We start from the raw sequence: 25,393 nt of genomic DNA, 5'->3' as shown, positions 1-25,393 counted from the left end.
ATCCGCGTGTTCGTGATGTCGGGCGCACGGGCTACCCGGCTGAGAGAAGAGCCCTTGAGCCCGGGCTGCCGTCGGGTGGGCCGGGGATGCACAGAATGGCGTCAGAAGCCGCCTCTGCACAGTCCCTGGCCTTGCCGGGCACGCTCGGTGCTTCAAGGGTCCGTGAGCTACTGGACCATGTGTGGGCTGTGGGAGGGCCCGAGCGACAGCGTCCCGACGTGGTCAGGATGCTGCTTTCGGGTGTGCGGACCTGCAGCCATACTGGGAAGGGCCCGACAACGCTGCAAGAAGAGGAAGACTTACCTTTAATGAGCAATTCACGGGAACAATTGAGGGTGGAGCCGAGAGAAGGTAGTCCTCAAAATGTGGAACTAGAATCTGGAATGGAGTCTATTTGCACAGTCTTGGAAGGGATTGCCTATCAAATGGACAATATGTTTAAACAAATGACTCAAGGATTTCTGGATGTGACAACTAAAATATCTAATATGTCTGAAGATATCTACAGTTAAGAGGGATGTAAGTAAATGTATTAAATCAGTGGATACAGTACAAGAAAATTTTTTAAGTATTGAAACAGCTTTTTCTGAGTGTAAAATTCAAGTTGAACGTAAGAAGGAAAAAATAGAGAAAGTGGAAGATTCATTTGTGGATTGGGGAATCCAGAAGAAAGACTTACTGAAAAAAAATTGATTCATTGGAAAATCAAAGTCGGAGAAACAATGTGAAAATTGTGGGTCTTCCAGGAGACATTGAAGGGTCTGGTCCAATAAATTTTTTCAAGAATTGGATTCCTGAGGTGTTGGGCAAAGAGATTTTATCGGAAGGTTTAGTATTGGAGAGGGCACATAGAGCGTTACGAAAGAAACCGTTACTGGGACAACCACCACGGGCTGTCTTAGTTCGGTGCCTGAACTAGCAGGACAGAGAAATGATATTACGGTTGGTGGTGGAGAAGGGACGACAAAGTCAATCTCCAATCATGACTCAAAATAACAGAGTATTTTTTATGCAGATCTGAGTCAGGAAATTATTAGGCAATGACGGGAATTTAACTTGGCTAAAGAAGTACTGTGGCGGAAGGGTTATAAATTTGCTTTTCGATATCCTGCTGTTAAAAGTCTTTTATGGTAATGTTCAATCTCAATTTTTTGAGAATGATCATGATGCATTAATTTTTGCTAATTCATTACCGGATTTACGAGGACATGGAAGAGTTTCGCTACCGTTGCCAAAAAAGAGGGCAAATGGAAATGGAAATGGGAAGAATGTGAAAAATGGAAAGAGAGAAGTTTTAACACAGTCTTATTGGCATTGAAGATCCAGAACAATCATTGGGAATGGAGCCATTGGGTTGAATATATTTACAGTATTGAATTGTATTAATGTGAATGATGTATTTCTGGCTGGAGGGGGGGGGTGGATAGCATTGAAATCTTTGATAGTCATCTGCCACTAGTGGGGTTTACCACACCTAATTTTTTTACGGCATTACTACCTTTGGGTAGTTTTTTGGGGGAATAATTAATTAAAAAATATATTTAGGGGAGGGAGAATGGTTTTAAGTTACTTGAAGGGGAGCGATATTTTGTAGTAAGTGATTATATTGTTAGTTTATAAGGATGTTTAATTTGAAATTAGCAACTTTTAATGTTCAGGGGTTAAATAATCTGATTAAATAAAAGCAAGTTATGGCTTATATCAAGAAAATGAAAATTGATATTGCCTTTTTACAAGAAACACATTTGACTGATAAAGAACATTTGAATTTGAAGAGAGATTGGGTTGGACGTGTGTTTTTTTTTCTTCATTTAATTCTAAGGCAAGAGGTGTAGCAATTTTAATTCATAAGAATTTGCCTTTTGAATTGCAAACTATGGGAGGGAATGCTGGAAGGGTTTTAAAGGTGAATTGTAAAATTTTTACTGAATCTTGGACTTTGCTTAATGTTTATGCACCTAACGTGGATGATGAGTGTTTTATTTCGGATGCTTTATTGTTATTAAATCAAGCAATTGAAAATATTTTAGTTGGGGGAGATTTTAATTGTGCCTTGGATCCTTGTTGGATAGATCCCCAAAAAGTATAAAGAAATCAAAGATGGCAATACAAATTGGGGCCTTGATGAAGGATTTAAATTTGGTAGATATTTGGAGAAGGGTTAATCCTACAGAGAAGGATTTTTCTTTTTACTCGTCTCGACATGATTCATTTTCTAGAATAGATTTCTTTTAGTGTCAGTATATTTACAAGGGAGGGTACTACAGGCAGACTATAAAAGCAGGGTTATATCAGATCATTCTTTATTACTTTTTTCTTGCATAAGTTCAGAAGTGGTACATTCATCTTATAGATGGAGATTTAACACAATGTTGTTGACAAAACCAAAGTTCGTTACCTTTGTTAAAGAACAGATTACTTTCTTTTTGTCTGAGAATGCTAATTCAGTAGAAAATCATTTTGTGTTCTGGGATGCACTAAAAGCTTATTTAAGAGGACAGATTATTAGCTATACCACTAAAGTTAAGAAACAGTATATGTCAGAAAGTTTAGAATTAGAAAAGCAAATTGATGATTTGGAGAAGGAATTTCAGAAGGAAGTGACAGAAGATTTAAAAAAGTGGCTTTGACTAAACTGAAATTGCATTATAATACGTTGCAGACTTATCAATTTGAACATTTAATTAATCGACCTAAGCAGCATTACTATGAGTTGGGTGAGAGGGCACATAAGGTACTTGCATGGCAGTTAAAAATGGAACATGTTTCACGGACTATTAATGCTGTAAAAATAATTTAATAGTTACTTATAAACCTCAGGAAATTAATGACCAGTTTTATTCATTTTATAAAAAATTTGATGGGTTTTCGGTGGAATTTTATAAAACTTTTTATGAAGATTTATCTTCAGTGTTTGAGGAGGTGTTACAACAAGTGACTGAGCAGCATGAGTTACCAGAATCTTGCTCTAGTGCTTTAATTACTGTAATACCAAAAAAAGATAGAAACCCATTGAAAGTGTCTTCATATAGACCTATTTCTTTATTGAATGTTGATTATAAAATTAAAGCAAAAGTGTTAGCAAATCAACTTGCTAAGTATTTACCTAAATTGATACATGTTAATCAAAGAGGTTTTATTAAAAATAGAAATGCTTCAGATAATATTCTTCGATCGATTAGTCTGGTCAATGCATATCGACAGCAGCCCAACCATCCAATGGTGATTGCGCTTGATGCGGAAAAAGCCTTTGATAGGGGCGAATGGGATTTTTTATTTAAAGTATTGGAGAAGTTTAAATTTGGCCCTTTTTTATTAGTTGGGTTTAAGCTTTATATACGAACCTGATTGCTAGGATGGTGACAAATGGTCAAGTCTCATCATCGTTTAAATTGATGCGTTCAACTCAACAAGGCTGTCCATTGTTACCAGCCCTGTTTGCATTGACTATTGAACCGTTAGCTCAAACAATAAGACAGAATGAACAGATAAGAGGGATGAGAGTTATGGATGAAGAGTATAAGATTAATTTATTTGCAGACAATGTTTTGATATATTTAACAAACCCAGAACAATCATTGGTACATTTGCAGGAATGTTTATTACATTATGGAACATTATCTGGATATAAAGTTAATTGGGATAAGAGTGAAATTTTGCCAGTCGGAGGAGACTATTCAGAGTATAAAAACATTACAAAACTGAAATGGTCTGATAAAATTAAATATTTAGGAATAATTGTAAATACTATCAATCTTTATATAAGTTAAATTATATTCCTTTATTAAAAAAGATTAAAGCAGATTTAATTAAGTTGAATGATCTTCCATTAACTTTAATTGGTTGAGTTAATTGTATTAAGATGAATATTTTCCCTCATATTCAATATTAATTTCAATCTATACTGTGTTCTCTTTCAAAGGCTTTTTTCAGGATTTAAATAAAGTCATGAGAGAATTTTTATGGAAGCATTATATAAACTTACTTGGAAGTATGCATTAGGCGGGCTTCCATTACCCCATTTTCAAAATTATTATGAAGCAGCTCAGATGAATCAGCTTATTTCTTTTTCAATGTTTAATAGTCATTTAAAGAGCTGGGATTCTAAAGGTATAAAAACATTACAGGATTGTTTTGTAGAAGGACAGTTAATTTCTTTTAATCAATTGAAAGAGAGTTTTGATATTGCTGAAAATTCTTTATTTGTTTATTATCAACTGTGAGCTTTGGTGAAAAATATGTATGGTAGAGAGATGATTTTACCTGTACTGACGGAATTTGAGTCTTTGATTTCTTCTATACCAAAAAGGGGTTATGTACCAAGTATTACAAGACAATATGGATAAACCAGAATGGGAGAAATCTAAGCTTAAATGGGAAAATGATTTAGCTTTTGTTTTTCCTGAAGACTATTGGGCAGATACATGTCATGATAGTGTTACTAAATTGACGAATGTGCGGCAAGGAATAGTTAATTATAACCTTTTACATCAGTTGTATTGAACCCCAGAGAAATTGAAAAAATATAGTTTTAGTAATTCGGATTCTTGTTTGAGATGTGGTGTATGTACTGGAACTTTTTTACATGCTGTCTGGTCTTGTGTGCACGTACAACCATTCTGGGATGAAATTAAGTTAATTTTGAAAAAATTTTATAACTTTAAGTTACCATTAGATCCATCTATTTTTTAATGGGGGTTTATATGTTTCTTTTAAAGGTATTAGGGTTGGATAAATTTCAAATTGCATTTGTATATTTAGCATTGTCTGTAGCTCAAAAATGTGTAGCAAGTACATGGAAAGATCACATAGTGATTAATATAATGTGATGGCAGAATGAATTGAAAGCTTGTATTGTTATGGAAAAAATTATAATCTACATGACAATTATTCTTTTTTTGTTAATAAGTGGTTACCATATTTGGAATATATTCATTTAGATATATTTTGATTTATTATATATTCTTAGTTTCAGTTTATATATTTTTGGCTCTCTTTAAGAGAGCTGGCTGATGGGGTGGGAGGGTGGGTGGGAATTTGATTTAACTTTTAGTTTTTTTTAATTATTTTTTAATTTTTTAAAATCTATATATTCATATAAAATTTTCTTTATGGAATGTATTCTGTATTACTATTAATGATCCTTCAAATAGATAAAGTTTTAATAAAAGCAAATTATGAGCAGTATTTTTCAGTTTCAAAAATCTACTCAGAACCTATCTTCTAGAAAGCCAGTGCACCTCACAATGAAGGATGAGATTGCCATATTCCAAAATTAACATTTCACAATATTCTCTGAATTCCCGTCTGTTTAATCTTCTTGCTCTAATTTTATTCACGCATTTCACAACCAGTAACATAACATCCTGCAAATTTAAAGATTTTCCATAGAGACTTGGTGTATAATGAAGTGATATTTTAGTAGAGTACGGCCTAGAAAGTTTTCAAGCAAAGTTGTAGTCCCAACGTCTTTACCTATCATTGAATGTGCTCCATCAGTATAAACACTGATGAGTTTAATAGAATCTAGTTGTAGATTTTCTAGGTATAATTTTACTTTGTCAAATATGTTTGATCCTCTTGTTTTTCCATGAAGTGACTCAAGACAAATAAGTTCTTGAAAGATTCTAAAATTATCACCAATTCCTCTTATAAAAATGCTTAACTGGGCTACTACATCACATATGTCAGCAGATTTGTTCAAAGCTAAAGAAAAGAAAGTACAAGCATGGACAAGGTCTTTCAGTTGCTCAGATACATCATGAGGGAGTTCTTTGGTGCATCTCGTAACTGTTTGCTTTGACAGAGTAATTTTGTCTACTTTCCTTTTGATATTTTTATCACCAAGACATCTTGCAAATATTTGGAAACAAGGCTTAACAATTTCTTCTCCATCAGAGAAAGACTTCCATTTTTTGGCCAACGCTAAAGCAATTTCGTAGGATGCTTCTGTCATCGCCAAACTCTCACAACTTCTTTTAACAAATATATTTTGCCTCCTTTAGATTTTTTTTTCCCTTTTCTTAATCACATATTCTTTCCGTAACTCAGATCCAAGCACTAGCTTGTTTTCCTTCTATTTCAGTCTGATGTTTTTTATAGTATCTATTCAGATTCATGTCTTCTATTATGTGACAGTGCTTTCACAAAAAATGCACAATGGTTTTCCTGATGGATCCTCAATAAATAAGAACTCTTTTCCCATCGCTTATTGAATTCACGCTTACTATCACTTTCTGCTTTTCTTTTGTTCATTTTCTTTAGCACTGTAATGGGGAACTGAATGTAAAAATGGCTTAATTTTTGAAAAAGTACAAAACTGCAAATGTTCACAAAGGATGAACAAAGCACAATTCCATGGCGCACAAGTGTCAATTGTAAATGGACTGGCAAAAACCTGCAACACACGGCTGCTGCAGCAGACGCCTGGCGCTTCGGGAACAAACAAGTATCGAATGTGTATTGATTAGAACATGTTTTTCAAATTGAAAACAGATTAATGTGAAAGAAGATAACATTTGCAAAAAGATGTGCATGAAATAATAAAATTGCTAAAAATAATTGCTAAGTTTTAGATTTATTCTCAGTAAAACCCATTTCTAGTTCAAAGCCACTTGAATTCCTGCTATAGATTTTTTTCTACAAATTGGTTTTTGGTTAATATTTTTACGAATAGGCTTTTTTATTATCATCACTGGGGTGGAATGTTCTGCTTTTAATCATCCAATGTGCCATTTTTGGTGCATGTGCCATTGATTGGCAATCCCTGCCATAGTCAATGTTTCAGGCCCTAACACTGCCTGTCCATTTCTGTCACATCAGTCATTCCCAAAGTGGGCGGTGGAAAGATCCAAGGGAGTGGTGAGGTAAAAGGCGACAATCAGGGGACAGTGAGGAAAAAGGGGTCAGTCCGAACATTTCCGGCAAATTCAGCCTGCAACGCTCATAGTGTGTTATCCATCAGGTGAAGAGGGGGTGGGGATGACTGCCTGGGATGGTGACAGCCGGGGACGGTGACTGCCTGGGATGGTGATGGTCGGGGATGATGACTGGCCGCTGGAACGGTGACTAACCACTCGGGACAACGTTTGACAGCTCATGACGGGGACCAACCGCATTATATCAGGTGAGATGTAAATTTACCCTCTCATATTGCTAAATAAATTGGTTTACTATGTCTTATTTATAAAATACATTTACTTGTTTATAGTATTAAATTAGTTGTTTTAAATTTGTAGTGGACCTACTTGTGCGTGTGGGGGGGAGGGGGTGCACTAGGGATGTAGCCTGGGAGCTAAGGGGGCGGGAGTCCAAAAACATTTGAGAACCAATGTGCTACATATTTCCCAACCCTTTCTCCTCTACGTTGATGATATTAGTCCTGCATCCATGATGAGCTCATCAATTTAATCAACATCCACCCTGCCATCAAATTCATTTGGTTTATCTCCAGAACCTCTCTTGATCAATGTCTCTATATCAGGAGACAGACTATCTTTTGACATACTGGACTACACCTCTTCCCATCGAGTTTTCAATAAGGGTGCAACTCCTTTCATCCATTTCCTGCCTCAGCTATATGTTTCCAGTAAAGTTGGTTACCCCTCCACTGCAATCAATGCAGCCCTCATCTGCATCTCCTCCATCTCTCACACATCTGCCCTCTGCCCATCCCCCCTTCTTGACATAACAGGGGTATGGTTCCCTTCTCCTCACCTAATACTCCACTAGTTTCGACATTCAATGTGTTATTTTCTGTAATTTATTCCACCTGAAAATTCATCCCTCCACCAGGCACAGCTTCCCCTCCCCTCCCTGCTTTCTGCTGGGATCTCTCTCTCTCTGCTACTCCCTTGCCCACTCATTCCTTCCCACTAATCGTTTCATAGTACTTATCACTGTGACCACAGAAAGTGTTACACCTGCACCTACATTTCCTCCTTCATCACCATTCATGGCCCCAAACAGTCCTTCCAAATGAGGCAACACTTCAACTGCAAATCTGAAAGGGTCATTTACTGCTCTATATTGGGGAGACTGGACACAGATTGGGGGATTGCTTCATTGACCATCTTCACTGGCCTCCATAACATCCAGGATCTCCTAGTGGCCAGCCACTTCAATTCTACATCCCATAATGTCTGTCCATGGCCCATAATACTGCCAGATTGAAGCCACGTACAAATTGGAGGTGCAACACCTTATATTGCACCTTAGCAGTCTCTCACCAGATGGCATCAATATTAATTTTCCGCTAAACTCCCCTCGTTTTCTGAACTATCTCTCTCCTGTACATATGACCCCAATTGTTCTTTTTCATGGCTTCCCTTTTTCATCTCCCCTACACACTCTATCTGCCTGTCACCCACACATTCTTCCTCCAGTTCCCCAATTCTTTCCCCTATTGGAATGCATCTTCCTCAGTTGTCTCCTTCCTATCACTTCCTAGCTCTTTAACTTTTCCCCCATTTCTTCTCGCACCTACCTGTACTCACCTATCACCTGCTGACCTGTGCTCCTCCTCCTCTCTCATATTTGGACCTGCTTATTTCTTGCTATTTTTGATGAAGGGTTTCAGTCTGAAATATTAACTGTCAATTGCCTGTCTGACCCACTGAGTTCCTCCAGCATTTTGTACGATTTTGGATGGCACAATTAGTGTAGTGGTTAGTACAATACTGTTACAGCACAGTGATCAGGATGTTCTCCCCATGTCTGTGTGGGTTTTTCTTGGGGACTCAGGTTTCCTCCCACCATTCAAAATGTACTGGGGTGTATGTCAATTGGGTGTAATTGGGCAGCATGGGCTCATGGGCTGAAAGGGCATGTGACCATGTTGTATGTCTAAACATTTTTTAAATTTGTACCATCTTCATATTCTTTTTTTTTTAAAGACTTTATTTAAAATTTTTATAACATGAATACAATAAAGAATTACATTTAAAGAAAAATAGAAAAAAAAATTAAAAAGGTATGATTACAATATTACATCAGAAAACTACACAAAATAACCCCCCCCCCCCGTTAATTGTAACACAATATTAATAGTCTAACTTAAAATTAGTCCAACCCTCCCCCAAAATAAAGAGTGGAGTTAATAAAATTGACAATATTATATATGAAAAAAATACCCACTTACAAAAAAAGAGATAAAACTTAACCTCAAAAAATTCTAACAACAACAAAAAAAATAGTCAATACTAAAATATCACACTTAAACATATATTTAAATCAAACTTAAATGCATATAATTAGCAAACGGAGTCCACTTTAACTTATAAAAAGACATCTTATCCTGAATTGAAAAAGATATCCTTTCCATAGTCAAACAAAATTTCATTTCCAAATACCACTTATCTAAAGTTAGTATATTTCTATCTTTCCAAGTAAGTGCTATACATTTCTTAGCCACAACTAAAGCTAAATAAATACATGAAATCTGATAATCCTCTAAACCTAAATCAATTAATGATTGCATGTTCCCTAATAAAAATATAAACTGTTAAAAACAGATTGAATACCTTTCCAAAACTGTTGCAATCGATCACAAAGCCAAACAGTATGCAAGAAAGTATTGGCCGTCTGATCACATCGAAAAAAAGAATCCAACTTACTAAAACCAAATTTTTTAATTTCTCCGGCGTTAAATATAGCTGATGAATAAAATTATAATTAATCATCGCTAGTCTAGCATTAATTAATTTCCGAATACTATTCTGACAAATTTCCATCCAAGCTTCTTCAGCTATTTTATGTCCTAAATCTTTTTCCCATTTCAACTTATCTTTATCCCAGTCTTTTTTACTATCAATTTCTTGTAAAATACAATACAAATCAGATATATATCCCTTTTTTGGTATTGAAAGTACATATTCTTCAAAACTAGATTCAGGCAATAAAATCATATGTCGACCACATAACTGTTTTACAAAATATCTTAATTGATAATATACAAATATAGAATTTGCACTAATACTATATTTCCTTTGTAATTCGTCAAAGGAACAAAAACAACCCTCAGAAAAACAATCCGATAAATTTTTTATTCCCTTCTTTTCCCATTGTTTCAAAGTGGCATTGGAGACCGTAAAAGGAACAAGTTGATTATTATATAATGGCAATCTTCCAGAATATATATTTTTAAGTCCCAATTTTTTAAGTTTACTTGTCCATAAATTCAATAAATGTTTCAATATTGGCACATCATAAGTTCGTAATACATTTTTATTCTATTGAAACAAAAACTCATGAGGAAATTTTTCTAAAATAACCACCATTTCTATCTTTACCCAACTAGGTGGGTCGTCCATATTCATTAATGCACTAAGAAATTTGAATTGAGCTGCTTCATAATAATGCTGAAAATTCGGTAATCTTAAACCTCCAAATTGAAAATCCCACATCAATTTTCTCATTGCTACTCTCGGAAATTTTCCCTTCCATAAGAATTCTCTAATCGCTTTATATAAATCCTTAAAAAAACATTTTTTTAAAAAATAAGGAATTGATTGAAACAAATATTGTATTCTAGGAAAAATATTCATTTTTATGGTATTAATCCTCCCTAGTAAACCCAAAGGTAGATCCCTCCACCTAATCAAATCTAATTTAATCCTTTTTATTAAAGGAAAATAATTAATTGAATATAATTCTTGAAATTCCATATTAACATTAATTCCTAAATATTTAATTTGTGTAGTCCACTTCAAATTTGTAATATTTTTATATACTGAATAATCACCTTTACAAATTGGTAAAATTTCACTTTTAGCCCAATTTACTTTGTAACCAGATAATTGGCCATAAATTTCTAAACTTTCTTGAATTGCAGGTAAAGAAATATCCGGATCCACCAAATATAATAAAACATCATCAGCAAATAAATTAATCTTATATTCCTCATTCAGAACTCTTATACCTTTAACATTTTCATTTTGACGTATTAATTGTGCTAAAGGTTCAATAACTATAGCAAATAAAGCAGGTGACAACGGATATCCTTGTCTAGTAGATCTTGTCAAACCATCTTCATATTCCAAGAATATCAATTTTGCTTGATTATCATAACTTTGATTAAAGAGATTATGGAGTCAGGCCATACTCAAGTATTGCAGCACACAAGTCTAGGCTGATGGTTCAATGCAAGGCAAGGCAGTGCAGCAGTTCCAAAGATCTTATCTTCCCAAGTTGTTCAGCAGAGACCTTGTCCATCATCAAAATTGAAAGGGGAAATTTAAAAAAGCAGGAATTTCTCCCCTGACTTTGACAAAATTAATTTCTCAATTGACAAATTTATTGGTATCAATCTCAGCAAAACCAAGATGATTGTGGACTTTAGGAGGAAGTCAGAGGAACCGACCCAGTCCTCATCGAGGGCTCAGTAGTAGAGAGGGTCATGAACTTCAAATTCATGGGTGTCAACATCTCCGAGGATCTGTCCTGGAGCCTCCATGTTGATGCAACCACAAAGAAGGCTCTCCAGCGGCTATACTTTATGAGGTGTCTGAGGAGATTCAGTATGTTACTGAAGACTCTCGTAAACTTCTACAGGTGTATTGTGGAGAGCACTCTGGCTGGTTGCATCACTGCCTGGTCTGGAGGCGCCAACTCTCAGTACAAGAATAAACTCCAGAGGATTGTTAACTCAGCCTGTGACATCACAAGCACCAGACTTCACCCCATTGAGGACATCTACATGAAGCGGTGTCTTTCAAAAAAAAAATAATCCATGCTAAAAGACCCCCAACCACCTAGGCCATGCCCTCTTCACTCTGCTACCATTGGGGAAAAGGTACAGAAGCCTTGAGACAAGCATTCAATGGCACAAGGACAACTTCTATCTCTGCTGCCTTCAGTCATGGCCTCACTTTTCATGCACCATTACTGTTATTTTTTTTATAGTAATGTTGTAAGATCGTTATAATATGTATGTTTGCACTATGAGGTTGCCACAAAGCACAGAACTTCATGACCATAAATCCTGATTCTGATTCTAATTTATCACTTGCTGTTTGTTGGATCTTGCTCCTTATGAATTGTATGCAATACTTGTGGAACAACTGAACATGTTTTTTAAAATATAATTAATTGCCTGTGAGGTGCTGATATCTTAAAATAAGATCTGCATTTTTAAAGAAGTTGTTAAAGTAGCTCATGCAGAGGAGACTGAAGATAAAAAAGGTAGACTTAAATCTGATAAAGATAATACATATTTAATATCTGTACATATTCCAGTACATCAAATCCACTTAAATTGCACATTACAACTGACTAACATTTTTCTGGTGCTGCTTGGCATTTCTGAAAGACCAACCATTTGTCTCATTAAAAACACCACACAGAAATGAAATTAGATAATTTATTAATCTGGGATTCCTAAAGAATTGTTTTTTGTTTAAAATTAAAAGACAAGGAGATACAACTATTTTATCTGAGATTCTTAATTCATAATAAAACCCTAATTTACAAACAATAAGCATCTCACCTAACAAAATACAATTACAGTGCACTGCTGGTGACATTATCAGCTCATTAGTGAGGTAAATTTAAATGGAATGTTGAGCATAATTTAATTCCAGATTTTGTATGTCTATTAATAACCAACACCTTTTAAGTATGCTTAAGAACCTATGTCAACATGGTCAAACACCATTTTTTCCAAATAACTGTCTTATGTGGTATTTCACTGGTTTTCATTTTATTATACAAGACACATGAATTCCTTTCGTTCCGCTGTCATGCTTAAACAGAACTATCAATGCTTTCTGATTGGATAAATTGCATTTTCTTCATCAGTAATCTAAACTATATATTCTTTCACTTAGAACAAACACCACCCATAATTTACTAAAATACACCTATTTCAGTGTTTTAAAAAATAAAAGCCCCTGTCACCTCAAAGGTCACAATCTACATCAGTAGTAAAACCAGAAAGTGTCAACATGTATACCCCAATAGTGAAAATATTTTAGCACTGCTCATTTCAGGTAGATGAAAGTTTATGATTAGCAAAAGTAACATGGTTTGCTATTGGATGTTAAAAGTGCAAAAAAAAAGTGGCAAATGTTTTACTTCAAAACACCATCCACAGTTTGGAAATGTCCATCAATATTACTATGTTTTCATTCAATGTCCTTTATTATTATTCCCTTTAATGATTTTATGAATGTAGCCAGTTGACTGGGATCCAGAAAGGTTTTGTCTCCAGATCATCCAAGGTAGCTTTCAGCTCTTTATAGGCAACTGAAAGATCATCATTAACCAAAATTTTGTCAAAGAGGTGTGAACTCTGTACTTCAATCAACTCTGCAGATTTCATCATTTCTTGAAAATCTTCTTCCTGCAAAATGAAGTGAAAGGTTTTGAATTCTGAACTATTCAGTGGAAAAACAAATGCATCAAAATGAGCTGACCTCCAAAATATGAAACCAACTTTTCTCCTCTACTAATTTCTTTACTGAAACACCAAAAATTGTGTTCAAATATTCATTTTTAATCGGAGTACCTCATCTTGGGATGCACATCGTGCTGTCTGTGCAGACTGGACACCAGTGGTGTATTTAGTGTTAACAGGTTGTTTGCTCTGTCCCAAAACACTGAGAGTAACTGTGCTCCCTCAGTGATGAGAATTTAAACCTAAGGAAACACAGCCATGACTTGCTCTAGTATTTACTCACCAATTTTTTTTTAAAGCTGAAAGGAGCAAAAGGGTTACCTCAGATCACAAAATACAACCAATAAAAGTAATGGAGATAAATAAGTATTACCTTTATCCTAGTTAAACATTTTATGGAAATTCAAAATGTCACATTACCCACTGAAATATAAAAATTATGCATTTTAATGATCTGTATTATGCTGGCATTAAACCAAAGCAAATGTACCAAACATTGTTTAGACTGTACTTAAGGTATTGTAAACATTTCCGATCACCACAGTAAAGATATGAGACAGTGCAGAAGAGATACATCAGGATGTTGCCTGGAATGTAGGGGGGGATTGGATAGGCTTGGTTGTGGGAGACTGAGGAATGGATTGGATAGGCTTGGTTGTGGGAGACTGAGGAATGGATTGGATAGGCTTGGTTGCGGGAGACTGAGGAATGGATTGGATAGGCTTGGTTGTGGGAGACTGAGGAATGGATTGGATAGGCTTGGTTGCGGGAGACTGAGGAATGGATTGGATAGGCTTGGTTGTGGGAGACTGAGGAATGACTTTCCAGAGGTATATAAAATTAAGGAAGGCATGCATAGGCGTCTCAGAATCTTTCTCCCTGGCCAGGGGTGCTTAGAGAAAATATGGGGCGCAAATTTAAAATACTTTTTGATAGACACACACATATTCAGGAAATGGAGAGCTACCGATAATGCATAGGCATAAAAGATTTACTTTAATTTGGGCATCGTGTTCAGTGCAAATATCATATGATATGGGCTCATGATATCAAATATCATATGGGCTTGTTCCTGTGCTATACTGTTTTATTTTTAAGGTGAGTGAGAAGGGAAAAATTGTATGGTGATCGAGCAGTTAGTTTTTCCACACAAAGGGTGGCAAGTATTTGTTACAAGCAACCTTTGAAGGTAGCAGCTAGAAATAACTTCACAATGTTTAAGATATATTTAGACTTGGAAAGGAAAGGAAAGGTATTTGGATTTGATGAGTTCCCTTATGGTAGGCTGGTCCACCATAATGAAAGTGCATAGATTCACAGTGGGTTGGTAAACTGGATACAAAATTGCTTGGTCATACAAGACAGTTAGTGGAGGAGACATGTTTTTCTGACCAGAGGTCTATGGCCAGTGATATTTGACAAACAGCAGCAAGGGGTTAGACAAATCTTGATTGTTTTCTCTGGAGGCCTTTGGCTGTCTTTTCTACATGTGCCATCTATTCCTCTCAAATATAAGATTATACAAGGCATAGATAAGATAGAGCCTTTTTTCCAGGGTAGAAATGCTAAATACATAAGAGCATAGGTTTAGGGCGAGAGCAGGAAAGTTTAAAGGAGAGTTGTGATGCAAATTTTTGTTTACAGAGATATAGGTGCCTAGAACTTGCAACTGGGGAGGTGGTAAAAGCAAAATACAACAGTTTAAGAGGTAGTTAGACAATCACATGAATTGGCAGAGAATAGAGGGATATGGACCATGTGTATGAAGATATTTTGATTGACATCAAACAAGATGAGCTGAGGCCTGTGCCCGTGCTGCTCTGTTGTATGTTTTAACACTTCATGTGGTGACCGCATGCTCTCAACACTTCTGTTTTGTCTACCCAACTCTTTCACAGAAACTTGAAGCACAGGTGTTGGCTTTGTAGTAAGTTTACTTTATCTCTGTCATACCCACGTCCCAGTTCACAGTACATAGATTTATAAGTTAGCGAGATAACTGCGAATCCGTAATTTTGAACATAATAACAGATTCTGTCTCTATTAAACCTTTTGACAGCAAATTCCAGACCCACAACATCCTCTGGGTGAAAAAAAAACCTCCTCCACTCTCTTTCAACCCTTCCATCAATTACCTTAAATCTAATGACCTCTACAGAAAGGGAAATAGGTCTTTATTATATAAACCATCCAATCTTCACAATTTGATACATTTCAATTAAATCTCCCTCTTTTCCTACAAATAAAATCCATCTTTTCCCTGAGGAAATTCAAATTTTCAAGTTCTGGCAACATCTTTAGAAATCTCCTCTTTGCTCTCTCTTTTAATGCAGTGATCAAAGCTAATGCAGTATTCTTGCTGAAGCCTAGTTAATATTTTACATAGTTTGTACCAGGCCTCCAAGATCATACATTCCATGCCTTGGCTAAAAATGAATAAAATCTGCTCTTCTTTTTGCCTTTACATAGCTTGTGATCTTCAGGGATCTGCATACATTGACTTCTATCTCTTCCCTTACGCCGGCATGGTTAATGCAACAGTTAGCACAATGCTATTACAGTGCCAGAGAACCATGTTCAATTCCAGTGCTGTCTCTCCCTGTGTGCTCCAGTTTCCTCCCACCCTCCAAAAATGTACTGGGTTAAAAAGTTCATTGGTCACATCGGTGTATTTAGGCAGTGTGGGCTCAGGGGGCATTAGGGCTGTTCATGAGTGATAAATGCACATCGATAATTTTGAACAAAGTAACAATTTGTCTTTATTAAACCATCAAGACATGCAATATCTCTAAACTAAACTATTGTTTTTCCTTGAATTTGGAGATACAGACCACATATATCTGCAGACTTTCATGTTTTACTTCTATCTTATAGTTAAATTGAATTCTAGTTTCCATGGTTCCACCCACTTAACTAGTGATTCAAAACTCTGTTGTCACTATTCTTTACCTGCAGCTGTACTTAATGTATTTGGCTTCAAATTTTTTAATATCCCCCCCCCCCCTCCACCCCGGATTCACATTAAAATTATTGACATATAACTAACAATGCAAGAACGTTACATTGTTCTTTTCTTAACTTCATTGAAAACAGATTTCCAGTCCCAATTACATCAAAACTTAAGAAATAAGACCAGGAGTAGGCCCTCTGACATGGCAAGCCTGCTCTGCCATTCAATAAGATCATGGCTGATCAAAATTCAGGGGTGTAGAATTAAGTCAGAGATGAGGAGGAACTGCTTCTCCCATAGTGAATCTGTGAAAATCTCTGCCTAAGGGAGGCAGCCTCATTAAATACTAGGTAGAGTTTTTGCATAGTAGGGAGGACTCTACAACCAAATCAACCATGATCTTATTCAATGACAGGGCAAGCTTGATGGGCCAGATGATCTACTAATGCTCCTATTTCTTCAACTTGACCAGTTTGGTTCTCAAGTTGTCAAATTTATGCTGTAAAATACTTTGCAACAATGACACCATTGATAAGGGTCTCAATATAATTGTTGGCATGTGATCCAATTTATGGACCTTGAAACATGCTTCAGCTAATAATTGTTCCTTGTTCCTTCCATTTATATTCTATGGTTCTTTGGTTCTAATTTGTACTGAGAGAAATACAAAACTCAGGACCTCAATGTCTCTGCTTCCCAAAATCTAGCAATTTTTGCTGCTAATTATCAACAATAATAAATTATATAAAAATGTCTCAAATTAATGAATTTGGGTTTGCAAAACCCCATTTTATACATCTCATGAAAATCATAGGACTAATTAGCCAATGTTCAAGAAAGCAAATAGAGATCATCAAGGAAATTATGATCTCTGCATCAGAGATAAGAAAACTATTGAAGAGATACGAGAACAGGCTGAGCAAGCAAGGTCTTTTCTTGTCTTAAGAGAGAATGTTGAGCGAGTTCAGGCTTTTCTCTGGAGTGATGGAAGATGAGAGGTGACTTAACAGTGTATCAGAATATGAGGGAGGCAATGGCCAATACCAGAAGAATACAGAAGTGACCTGTCCAGAGAAGGCAGATGGTGGTTGTAGCTGGTTTGTATTCTGCATGGAGATCAGGAAACATGTTGGCCTTCATTAACCATGGAGTCAAGTTCACGAAGCTGTGAGGTAATGTTAGGCTCTATAAGACGTTGGTTAGACCCCACTTGAATATTAGATTTAATTTCTTTTAAGCTTTAACAATGTTATTTACAGCACAGTAGAAGCCAGTTGTGGCCATTTAAACCTGTGCTGCCAAATTGCACCCAAATTAACCTGCAACCCCTTAGATTTTTTGGAAGGTGGAAGGAAACCTGAGCACCCGGGAAAATCAACACAGACAGGGGAGAACATACAAACTCCTTAGAGACAACGCCAGATTCAAACCTGGGTCACCGGTGCTGTAATTAGGGTTGCACAAACTGCTATGCTATCTGTACCACCCAAAAGGTTGAGTGAACTTCCTCTTTTCTCCTTGGAGCGACAGAGGATGAGGGATGATCTGATAGAGGTGTGTAAGATGATGGGAGGCATTGTTCATGTGCATGGTCAGAGGCATTTACCCAAGGCTGAAATGGCTAACACAGGTGGTGGGGGGGGGGGGGGCATTGGCATCGTTTTAAGGTATTTGGCAGTAAATACAATGGGGTTGTAAAACGTAAATACTTTTCACAGCTGGCAACAGTGGTGGAGGCAGAGACAATAGGAACTTTTAAAAGACTATTAGATATGGTAAATACATGGAATTGAAAATGTGGAGGGCTATGCAATAGGGAAATTCTAGGCAGTTTGTAGATTAGGTTATTAGGTCAGAACAACACTATGGGACGAAGGGTCTGTGCTGTGCTGTAGATTACTATGTTCAATGTTCTGTCTCCTTAGGTAATGTTTAGAGGAGATGTCTGAGGAAGGTTGCTTAATAGAATAGTGGGTATTTATGGATTTTGTTTGTGGAGGTTGACAGTTTTTTTTAATTAGTAAGGGTGTCAAAGATTATAGGAAGAAGTCAGAAGAATGGGGTTGAGAGCATGATGGGCTGAATGGCCTCATTAAGCTCCTCACCTTATGGGTACCTGAAATTCACAGGGTACTGGGTGAGGTTGAAATAATAAGGACATTTAAAAGATTCTTATACAGGCAAGATGGACGCAAGAAAAATGGGGTGTTATGGACTGTGAGGGAGTAGGTATATATAGGTCGGCACAACATTGTGGGCTGAAGGGTCTGTGTTGTACTATTCTGTGTTCTCTGAGATACTCAGAGATAGGATTTACACTATGTATATCTGGAAAAGCATGGCTTTGTGCAGGTCACATCTTACACCTTTGAGTAGGTAACAATAATGATTGATGAGGGTTGGACAGTCTACATGGACTTGGGTTGGGCAGTCTATATGGACTTAAGTACACAATTTGACAAAACTCCTCAAGGCAGGCTGATCCAGAAGGTACAGATGCATGGGATCTTGTAATTTGGATTTGGAATTGACTGCCCCATAGTAGCCAGAGGGTAGAGGTAAAGGATGTTAATCTGACTAGAAGCCTCTGACCAGTGGTGTTCCACAAGGATCAATATTGTAGCTTCTGAGATATACAAATGATTTACAAAAAAAGTAGGTGGTGGATTAGAAAGTTTATAGATGCAAAGATTGGTGTCTGTGTCTATGGACACTCAGTGAATCGAGTGGGACAACAAATTATCTACAGCGTAAGTAAAATTATGTTACATCTGCATGAGAACCCGACGTTTGAACCATACCAATATACCACTAATAAATGCTAGGTGCCGCAAACTGCATTCAAAGTCCATGGCACTGATTCAAGCATTTATTTTTACAGAGTCAATAAAAGCTTCTGCTTATTATCTTGGGTTCCCAAATCCCTCTGGGCAGCTTTACATCATCACTGCCCGTACCTCCAGGTGTTAACATTAAGAGCATATTTTCACATATTTTCCCCGCTGTTTGCATAACTGGTCAAGGCTATTGGAAACCAGAAATGTGTTACAACACTGAAAGGTTTGTATAATATGGACAACATCCAAATGTTCGAGAAAGATTATTTCTGCTGATTTCCTGTGTCTCTTGAAAACGGCTGCTGTAAACCTTGCCTGTGTGTGAGTTTTCTACATGTTTGTAGATGTAATTCAAACATTGGTTACTGATACTTTATTTCTTTAAGCGGTCAGAATTTTTTTAAAATAAGGAACAAATTAATGGAGCAATACTCATGTAAAGAGAAATCATGCAATGGTATTTTAGAGCTTCTATTTCTGGTAATTTACGTAAAGTTGGAAGTCACAGGTTCTGTTTCCCTTAATGGAGCAATTATTATTTCTAATCCCACAAGAATATTATTTAGCTAAAGTCGTGAAATGTTGAAGAACAAATGGCAAAACATAAAATATATAGTTACAAGGTTTCTTAAATGCAAAGTAAGTCAATGAATAAACCATTAAGGCCCTTCTTCAAACACATTTAGCAATTCGGGCCTCTGAAAAAAAGTGAGTCCCCCCCACCCCCCCACAACCAATATACAAATGCTGTGGTTCTTGAAAGTCAGTCATTCATCAACTAAAGTAAGATGATTTGTGAAATGAAGGTATTGTAGTTAAAGTCAGCATTGCTACTAAATATTTTCTATTATCATCAAATGTCCAGGTTTCCATAATTTTCAGCAGAAGCCATATGACATAACGAAACATGAGTTAGGAATGAGGCACACAGAAGTCTTGTTGGAGAGTAGATGATTACAGTTTTCTCTGAGAAAAGGACAGTGTTCTGTTCATGCAAGGATTCCACCACAGCATTGCAATTGGGCTATTCTGTTGATGTAAATCAGTGATATTTCCTCCTATGTGATATAATTACATATGCATTAAAAAGGTAAACAGTCTAATTTTCAAGGGGAAAAATCACAGGAGACTTGGCAGTTTAAGACAGATGTCTGTGCAGAATTCAGACAACTTAATGTTAGATTCTGATTTATTCAGTGAAGAATTAAAAATTGCTGATGAGAAATCTTCAAATAGTAATTAGTTTCACATAAAATTGATGTAAAATTGCATTTCATTAAGAAATATTGCAAGAATAACACTCAGAGCAGATTCACATTCCTAGAAAGAGAAAATGTTTCTGGAGTAAATAACATTTGCTGTGGAAAAAAAAGTAAAGGGATGGATTGTGCTAATGTCTGGCAGACTTGGAAAAATGCTGGCTGGCAGCAGTGTGCGCGCGAGCACGGTCTGAACCTCCAGCCTATGCAGTTCAGTGCCAAAGCACAGAATGCACTAACTAGAGTAGACACCAGCACCTCTGACCTCCCACTCCATCACTGGATATCCTGCTGAATCCAGGGACACTTCTAATTTTGCTAGGCCCAAGGTCATCTATCTCTTCAGCTTAACAACTGCTACAGCTGACACAACCAATGTGTCCCCAATCATTTGAATGACCTTGCCAATCTCCACTGATAAAGGTAGGTGAAGGTATTTTTTTCCCAAAGATTTCCTTCAAATAGCATTTATTTCAATTTATGCACTGATGAAAAGACAAGGCAGAGGTAACAAGAAGGAAATGAGGTATTTGGGGAATAGAAATAAAGCAAGTAAAAACTTAAGAGGGAAATCAGGAGGGCTAAAAGAGGGTGCTTTGGCAGACAAGGTGAATAAAAATTCTCAGGCTTCTACAGGTATATTAAGAGCAATATGAAGTTAAAGGACAAAATGTCCTCTTGAAGATCAGTGTGGTCGGTCATGTATGGAGCCAGAAAAAAAATGGGGCAGATCTTAAATAGTATTTTTGCTTCTATATTTACTCTGGAAATTGGCACAGAATCTAGGCGAAGAAGTAGTAAGGTCATGGAGCCTAAACAGATTAAAGAAGAGGAAGTGTTTGCTGTCTTAAAGTGAATAAAAGTGGATAAACACCCAGTGCCTTGAGGGAGGATCGTGCAGAAATTGCAGGGAGCCTGGCATATATATTTAAAATGTCCTTAGTCACAGGTGAGGTGCCGGAGGATTGGGGGGGTGGGGGGGGGGGGGTCGTTCATATTGTTCTGTTGGTTAAAAAAGGCTTCAAACGTAACCCAGGAAATTACAGGCCAGTGAGCCTGACATCAGTAGTAGGTATGTTATTGCAAGGAGTTCTAATAGATTGGATATACAAATATTTAGATAGTCAGGGACTGATTAAGGATAGTCATTATGGCTTTGTGCCTGGTAGATTGAGTTTAACAAACCTTATAGAGTTTTTTGAGAGGTTACCAGGAAAGTCGATGAAGGAAAGGTTGTGAATTTGGTCTACTTGGACTTTAATAACTATATAATCATATAACAATTATAGTACGGAAACAGGCCATCTTGGCCCCTCTAGTCTGCACTGATTTAAGTGATCTCCTCTAGTCCCACCTACTTGCTCCTGTCCATAACCCTCCAATTCCTCACATCCATGCACTAATCCAACCTTTTCTTAAATGACAAAATTGACCCTGCTGCAGCCACCTCTTCTGGAAGGTCATTCCACTCAGCCACCACTCTCTGAGTGAAGAAGCTCCCTCTCATGTCACTTCTTAACCTTTTCCCCCAACCCTTAACTTATGACCCCTCGCTCCAATCTTACCTACCCTCAAGGGGAATAGCCTATTCACATCGACTCTATCTATCCCCCTCAAAATTTTAAATGCCTCTATCAAATCCCCCCTCAACCTTCTATGCTCCAGTCTACTCAATCTTTATTTGTATTCTAGATACTGCAATCCAGGCAACATTTTAGTAAATCTTCTCTGCACCCTCTCTACCTTATTGATATCCTTCCTATAATTTGGGGACCAGAACTGCACACAGTATTTCAAATTCGGTCTCACCAATGCTTTGAATAGTCTCCCAGCTCCTATATTCTATGCTTTGATTTATAAAGGCCAGCATACCAAAAGCCTTCTTTACCACTCTATCCACATGAGATTGACAAGGTCCCACATGGATAGTTCGGAAGGTTCCATGACTCGGTATTCATGGTAAAGTAGTAAATTGGATTCAACATTGGCTTAATGAGAGTGTTGGTGGATAATTTCTTCTCTGATTGAAGGCCTGTGACTAGTGGTGGGCATCAAGGATCATACTGCATCTATTGTTGTTTGTCATCTATATCAATGATCTGGGTGATAATGTGGTAAATTGGATCAGCAAGTTTGTGATGAGACAAAGGTTTAAAATGTAGTGAACAATGAGACGTACTTTCAAAGCTTGTAGAGGGATCTGGACCATATGGAAAATTGGGCTGCAAAATGGCAGATGGAATTTAATGCAGACAAGCGTAAGATGTTGTATTTTGAAGGACAAACCAAGTTAGTACATATAAGGTAAACAGAAAAACACTGAGGGACATGGGAATATACATGCACAATTCCCTGAAAGCAGCATTTAGTAGATAGAGTTGTAAAGAGAGCTTTTGGCACGTTAGCCTTAATAAATCAAAGTACTGAGTATAAGAGTTAGACATTTACTGCTATTTTTGGAATTATATTCCAGAGATGGATTGAGTTACCACTTCTGCACATTGGGCTGTAGCCTTTACTACACTGTTGACTGGAACAGCCATTTTATTGAAATGGAAAGATCCTAATTCACCTATTTTAATGCAATGACTCTCTCAAGTTATGTCATGTTTAAGTTTAGAAAAATTAGAAGTTGCACTTTTGATACCTCTGTTAAGTTTGAAGAGACTTGGCATCCTTTTATAAACTATTTTTGTATGAGTTCATTTGTATTTTGACTTCACCTTCCAGACTGTTTTGGATTTCTGTTGTTTTTTTATTGGCAAGGATCAGATAAATAGTTTGTACTGATCTGTTGTAGTGAACTCTCAGTTTAGGCTGCCCAGCCTTTTTTTTATTTTAGTACGTTAGAAAAAAATAAAAAGAAATTAAAATAAATAAAATAAAAGAGTGGGGATGTTATGGTAAAGTTATATAAGACATTGGTGAGTCCAAATTTGGAGTATTGTTTGCAGTTGGAAAGATATTAATAAAATTGACTAGAATGTTGCCAGGACTTGAGGAACTAAGTTGCAGAGAAAGGTTAAACAGGTTAGGACTTTATTCCCTGGAGCTTAGAAGAATGAAGGAAGATTTTACAGAGATACACAAAATTATTATGGGTATAGATAGAGGCTTTTAGGTGAGATACAAACCAGAGGACATATGTTAAGGGTGAAAGTAGAGAGGTTTAGGAGAACATTATGGGGAATTCTTCACAATGAGAATAGTGGGAATAAGGAATGCTCGATTTTAACATTTAAAAAAAAATTGGACTTGGGGAAAATAGATGAGAGAGCTATGGAGACCTATAGACTAGAAAGCCAGAGGGCTTGTTTTCTGTGCTGTAATGTTCAATGGTTCTATGATTCTTTGGAATACTGAAAACAAAGTTAACATTTTAAGTTCTATTTAAAAGTACAATATTATCTATGCTCCTCTTTTTGTAAACCTCCATAAGGTCACCCCTTAGCCTCCTACATTTCATTGAGAGTAAACCTTGCCTATCCAACATCTCCTTTTAGCTGTAGTCCTCCATACCAGACAACATCCAGACCACTGATTTTCTGGGTTGGTTATGGAGGAAATCAACTCCTGTCTCAGGAAGAACCTGGACCTGCTTCAATTCGCTGATGGTCACAATGGTTGATGCCAATTTGGTGGCCCTCCACTCTGCTACAGATCATCTGGACCACAAGAGCGTCTGCTTTCATGGAAAAGTACAGCATAGTGTAGGCGCTTCAGCTCACAATGTGTGGTGCCAACCCATGCAAACCTTCTCCATGATCAATCTAACTTTTCCTTCCCTCACAGACATGCTGATGCATCAGAAAATCTTCCTTCCAAGATTTTGGTACCCCTCTAGTTCAAGTACAATACACCTTTCAGATGTCACTCAAGGCTCAAAAAAGATCCATAGAACCATAGAACACTACAGCACAGAAATAGGCTATTTGGCCCTTCTAGCCTGTGCCAAACTATTTTTCTGCCTAGTTCCACTAACCTGCATCCAGTAGATAGACCTCCATATCTCTCCCATCCATGTACCTGTCCAAATTCTTTTGAAATGCATTCACCATTTTAGCTGGCAGCTTATTCCACACTCTCACCACTCTGTGTGTGAAGTTACCCCTAATGTTCCCCTAAACTTTTCCCCTTTCTTTTTTTTAAATATTTTATTTAGAGAATTTTCAATCAACATGCAGTCAAAACGAAGAACAATCAAAAAGAAAATCAACAAGATCAATAATATTAACGAAATAATACAAATATCGGGCCACAAGTTGATATTAGAGAACGTGAGGAGAAAGTCAACGTCATTCAATTACTATAAAGGAATAAAAATTACAATAATACTACAAAGTTGCAAATTCAATGTCCATGTTGAACCAAAGGGAGAAAAAGATAATAGAGAGAAAGAAGAACAAAATAAGAAGAACCCTCCCACCCCCCCCCCCAAGAAACAAGAAGAAAAAGAAAGAGAAAGAATAAGAAAAAGAAAATATTTGCTTCATCTAGGATAAACCCCCACTCCCATCAAGGGACAAATAACCTGACTTATCTAAGGTCCTCTGTGCTGCAAGCACTGAGGTAGGGGTTGGGGGGGGAGGGGGGAAAGAGATAGGAGAGGGGAATTGTTAAAGATTTACCCGATGTACCTTGGGTATGAATTCCATATTCTTAAAAATACATCATACCTGTTTCTGAGGTTAAATGTGTTTTTCTCCAGGGGAACACAATTATGCATTTTTATCTTCCAGTGGGCTCAACCTAGTTGGGAATCAGATTTCCAAGTAACTGCTATGCATTTCCTGGCCACTGCTAAAGTGATATCAACAATTTTTAATTGATATTTCAACAGCCTCATTTTAGGTCTTACATCTTCTAAATTCCCCATTAAAAATAATTCAGGTGTCTGAAGGTATTGAATTCCCGTAACTTTTTTTCCAGGAGATTAGCCAAATCTTCCCAGAAA

General features: G+C 36.8%; 1 protein-coding gene and 1 long non-coding RNA gene across 18 annotated transcripts in view; one reads left to right on the top strand and one right to left on the bottom strand.

Moving 5' to 3' along the window:
- LOC138751771 (uncharacterized) overlaps nt 1-25,393 on the top strand; it is a 692,174-nt gene that overhangs the window by 561,431 nt on the left and 105,350 nt on the right. The gene's annotated exons all lie outside the window — the stretch shown is intronic.
- The window catches only part of mpp7a (MAGUK p55 scaffold protein 7a), a 584,207-nt gene continuing 571,005 nt past the window's right edge, over nt 12,192-25,393 (bottom strand). For 16 of the 17 annotated variants that reach the window (XM_069914534.1, XM_069914533.1, XM_069914520.1 and 13 more), the window contains one exon: nt 12,192-13,339. In XM_069914534.1, the coding sequence (XP_069770635.1) occupies nt 13,160-13,339 (180 nt within the window). In that variant the 3' untranslated portion in view covers nt 12,192-13,159. Of the gene's footprint in view, nt 13,340-25,115; nt 25,189-25,393 lie in introns of all 17 variants that reach the window. The other variant, XR_011350171.1, reaches the window with a different exon arrangement.

The sequence above is a fragment of the Narcine bancroftii genome, chromosome 1, assembly GCF_036971445.1.
Source record: "Narcine bancroftii isolate sNarBan1 chromosome 1, sNarBan1.hap1, whole genome shotgun sequence".
Lineage (NCBI taxonomy): Eukaryota > Metazoa > Chordata > Chondrichthyes > Torpediniformes > Narcinidae > Narcine > Narcine bancroftii.
The sequence above is the reverse complement of the archived record's forward strand: the minus strand, read 5'-3'. Positions and strand labels throughout refer to the sequence as shown.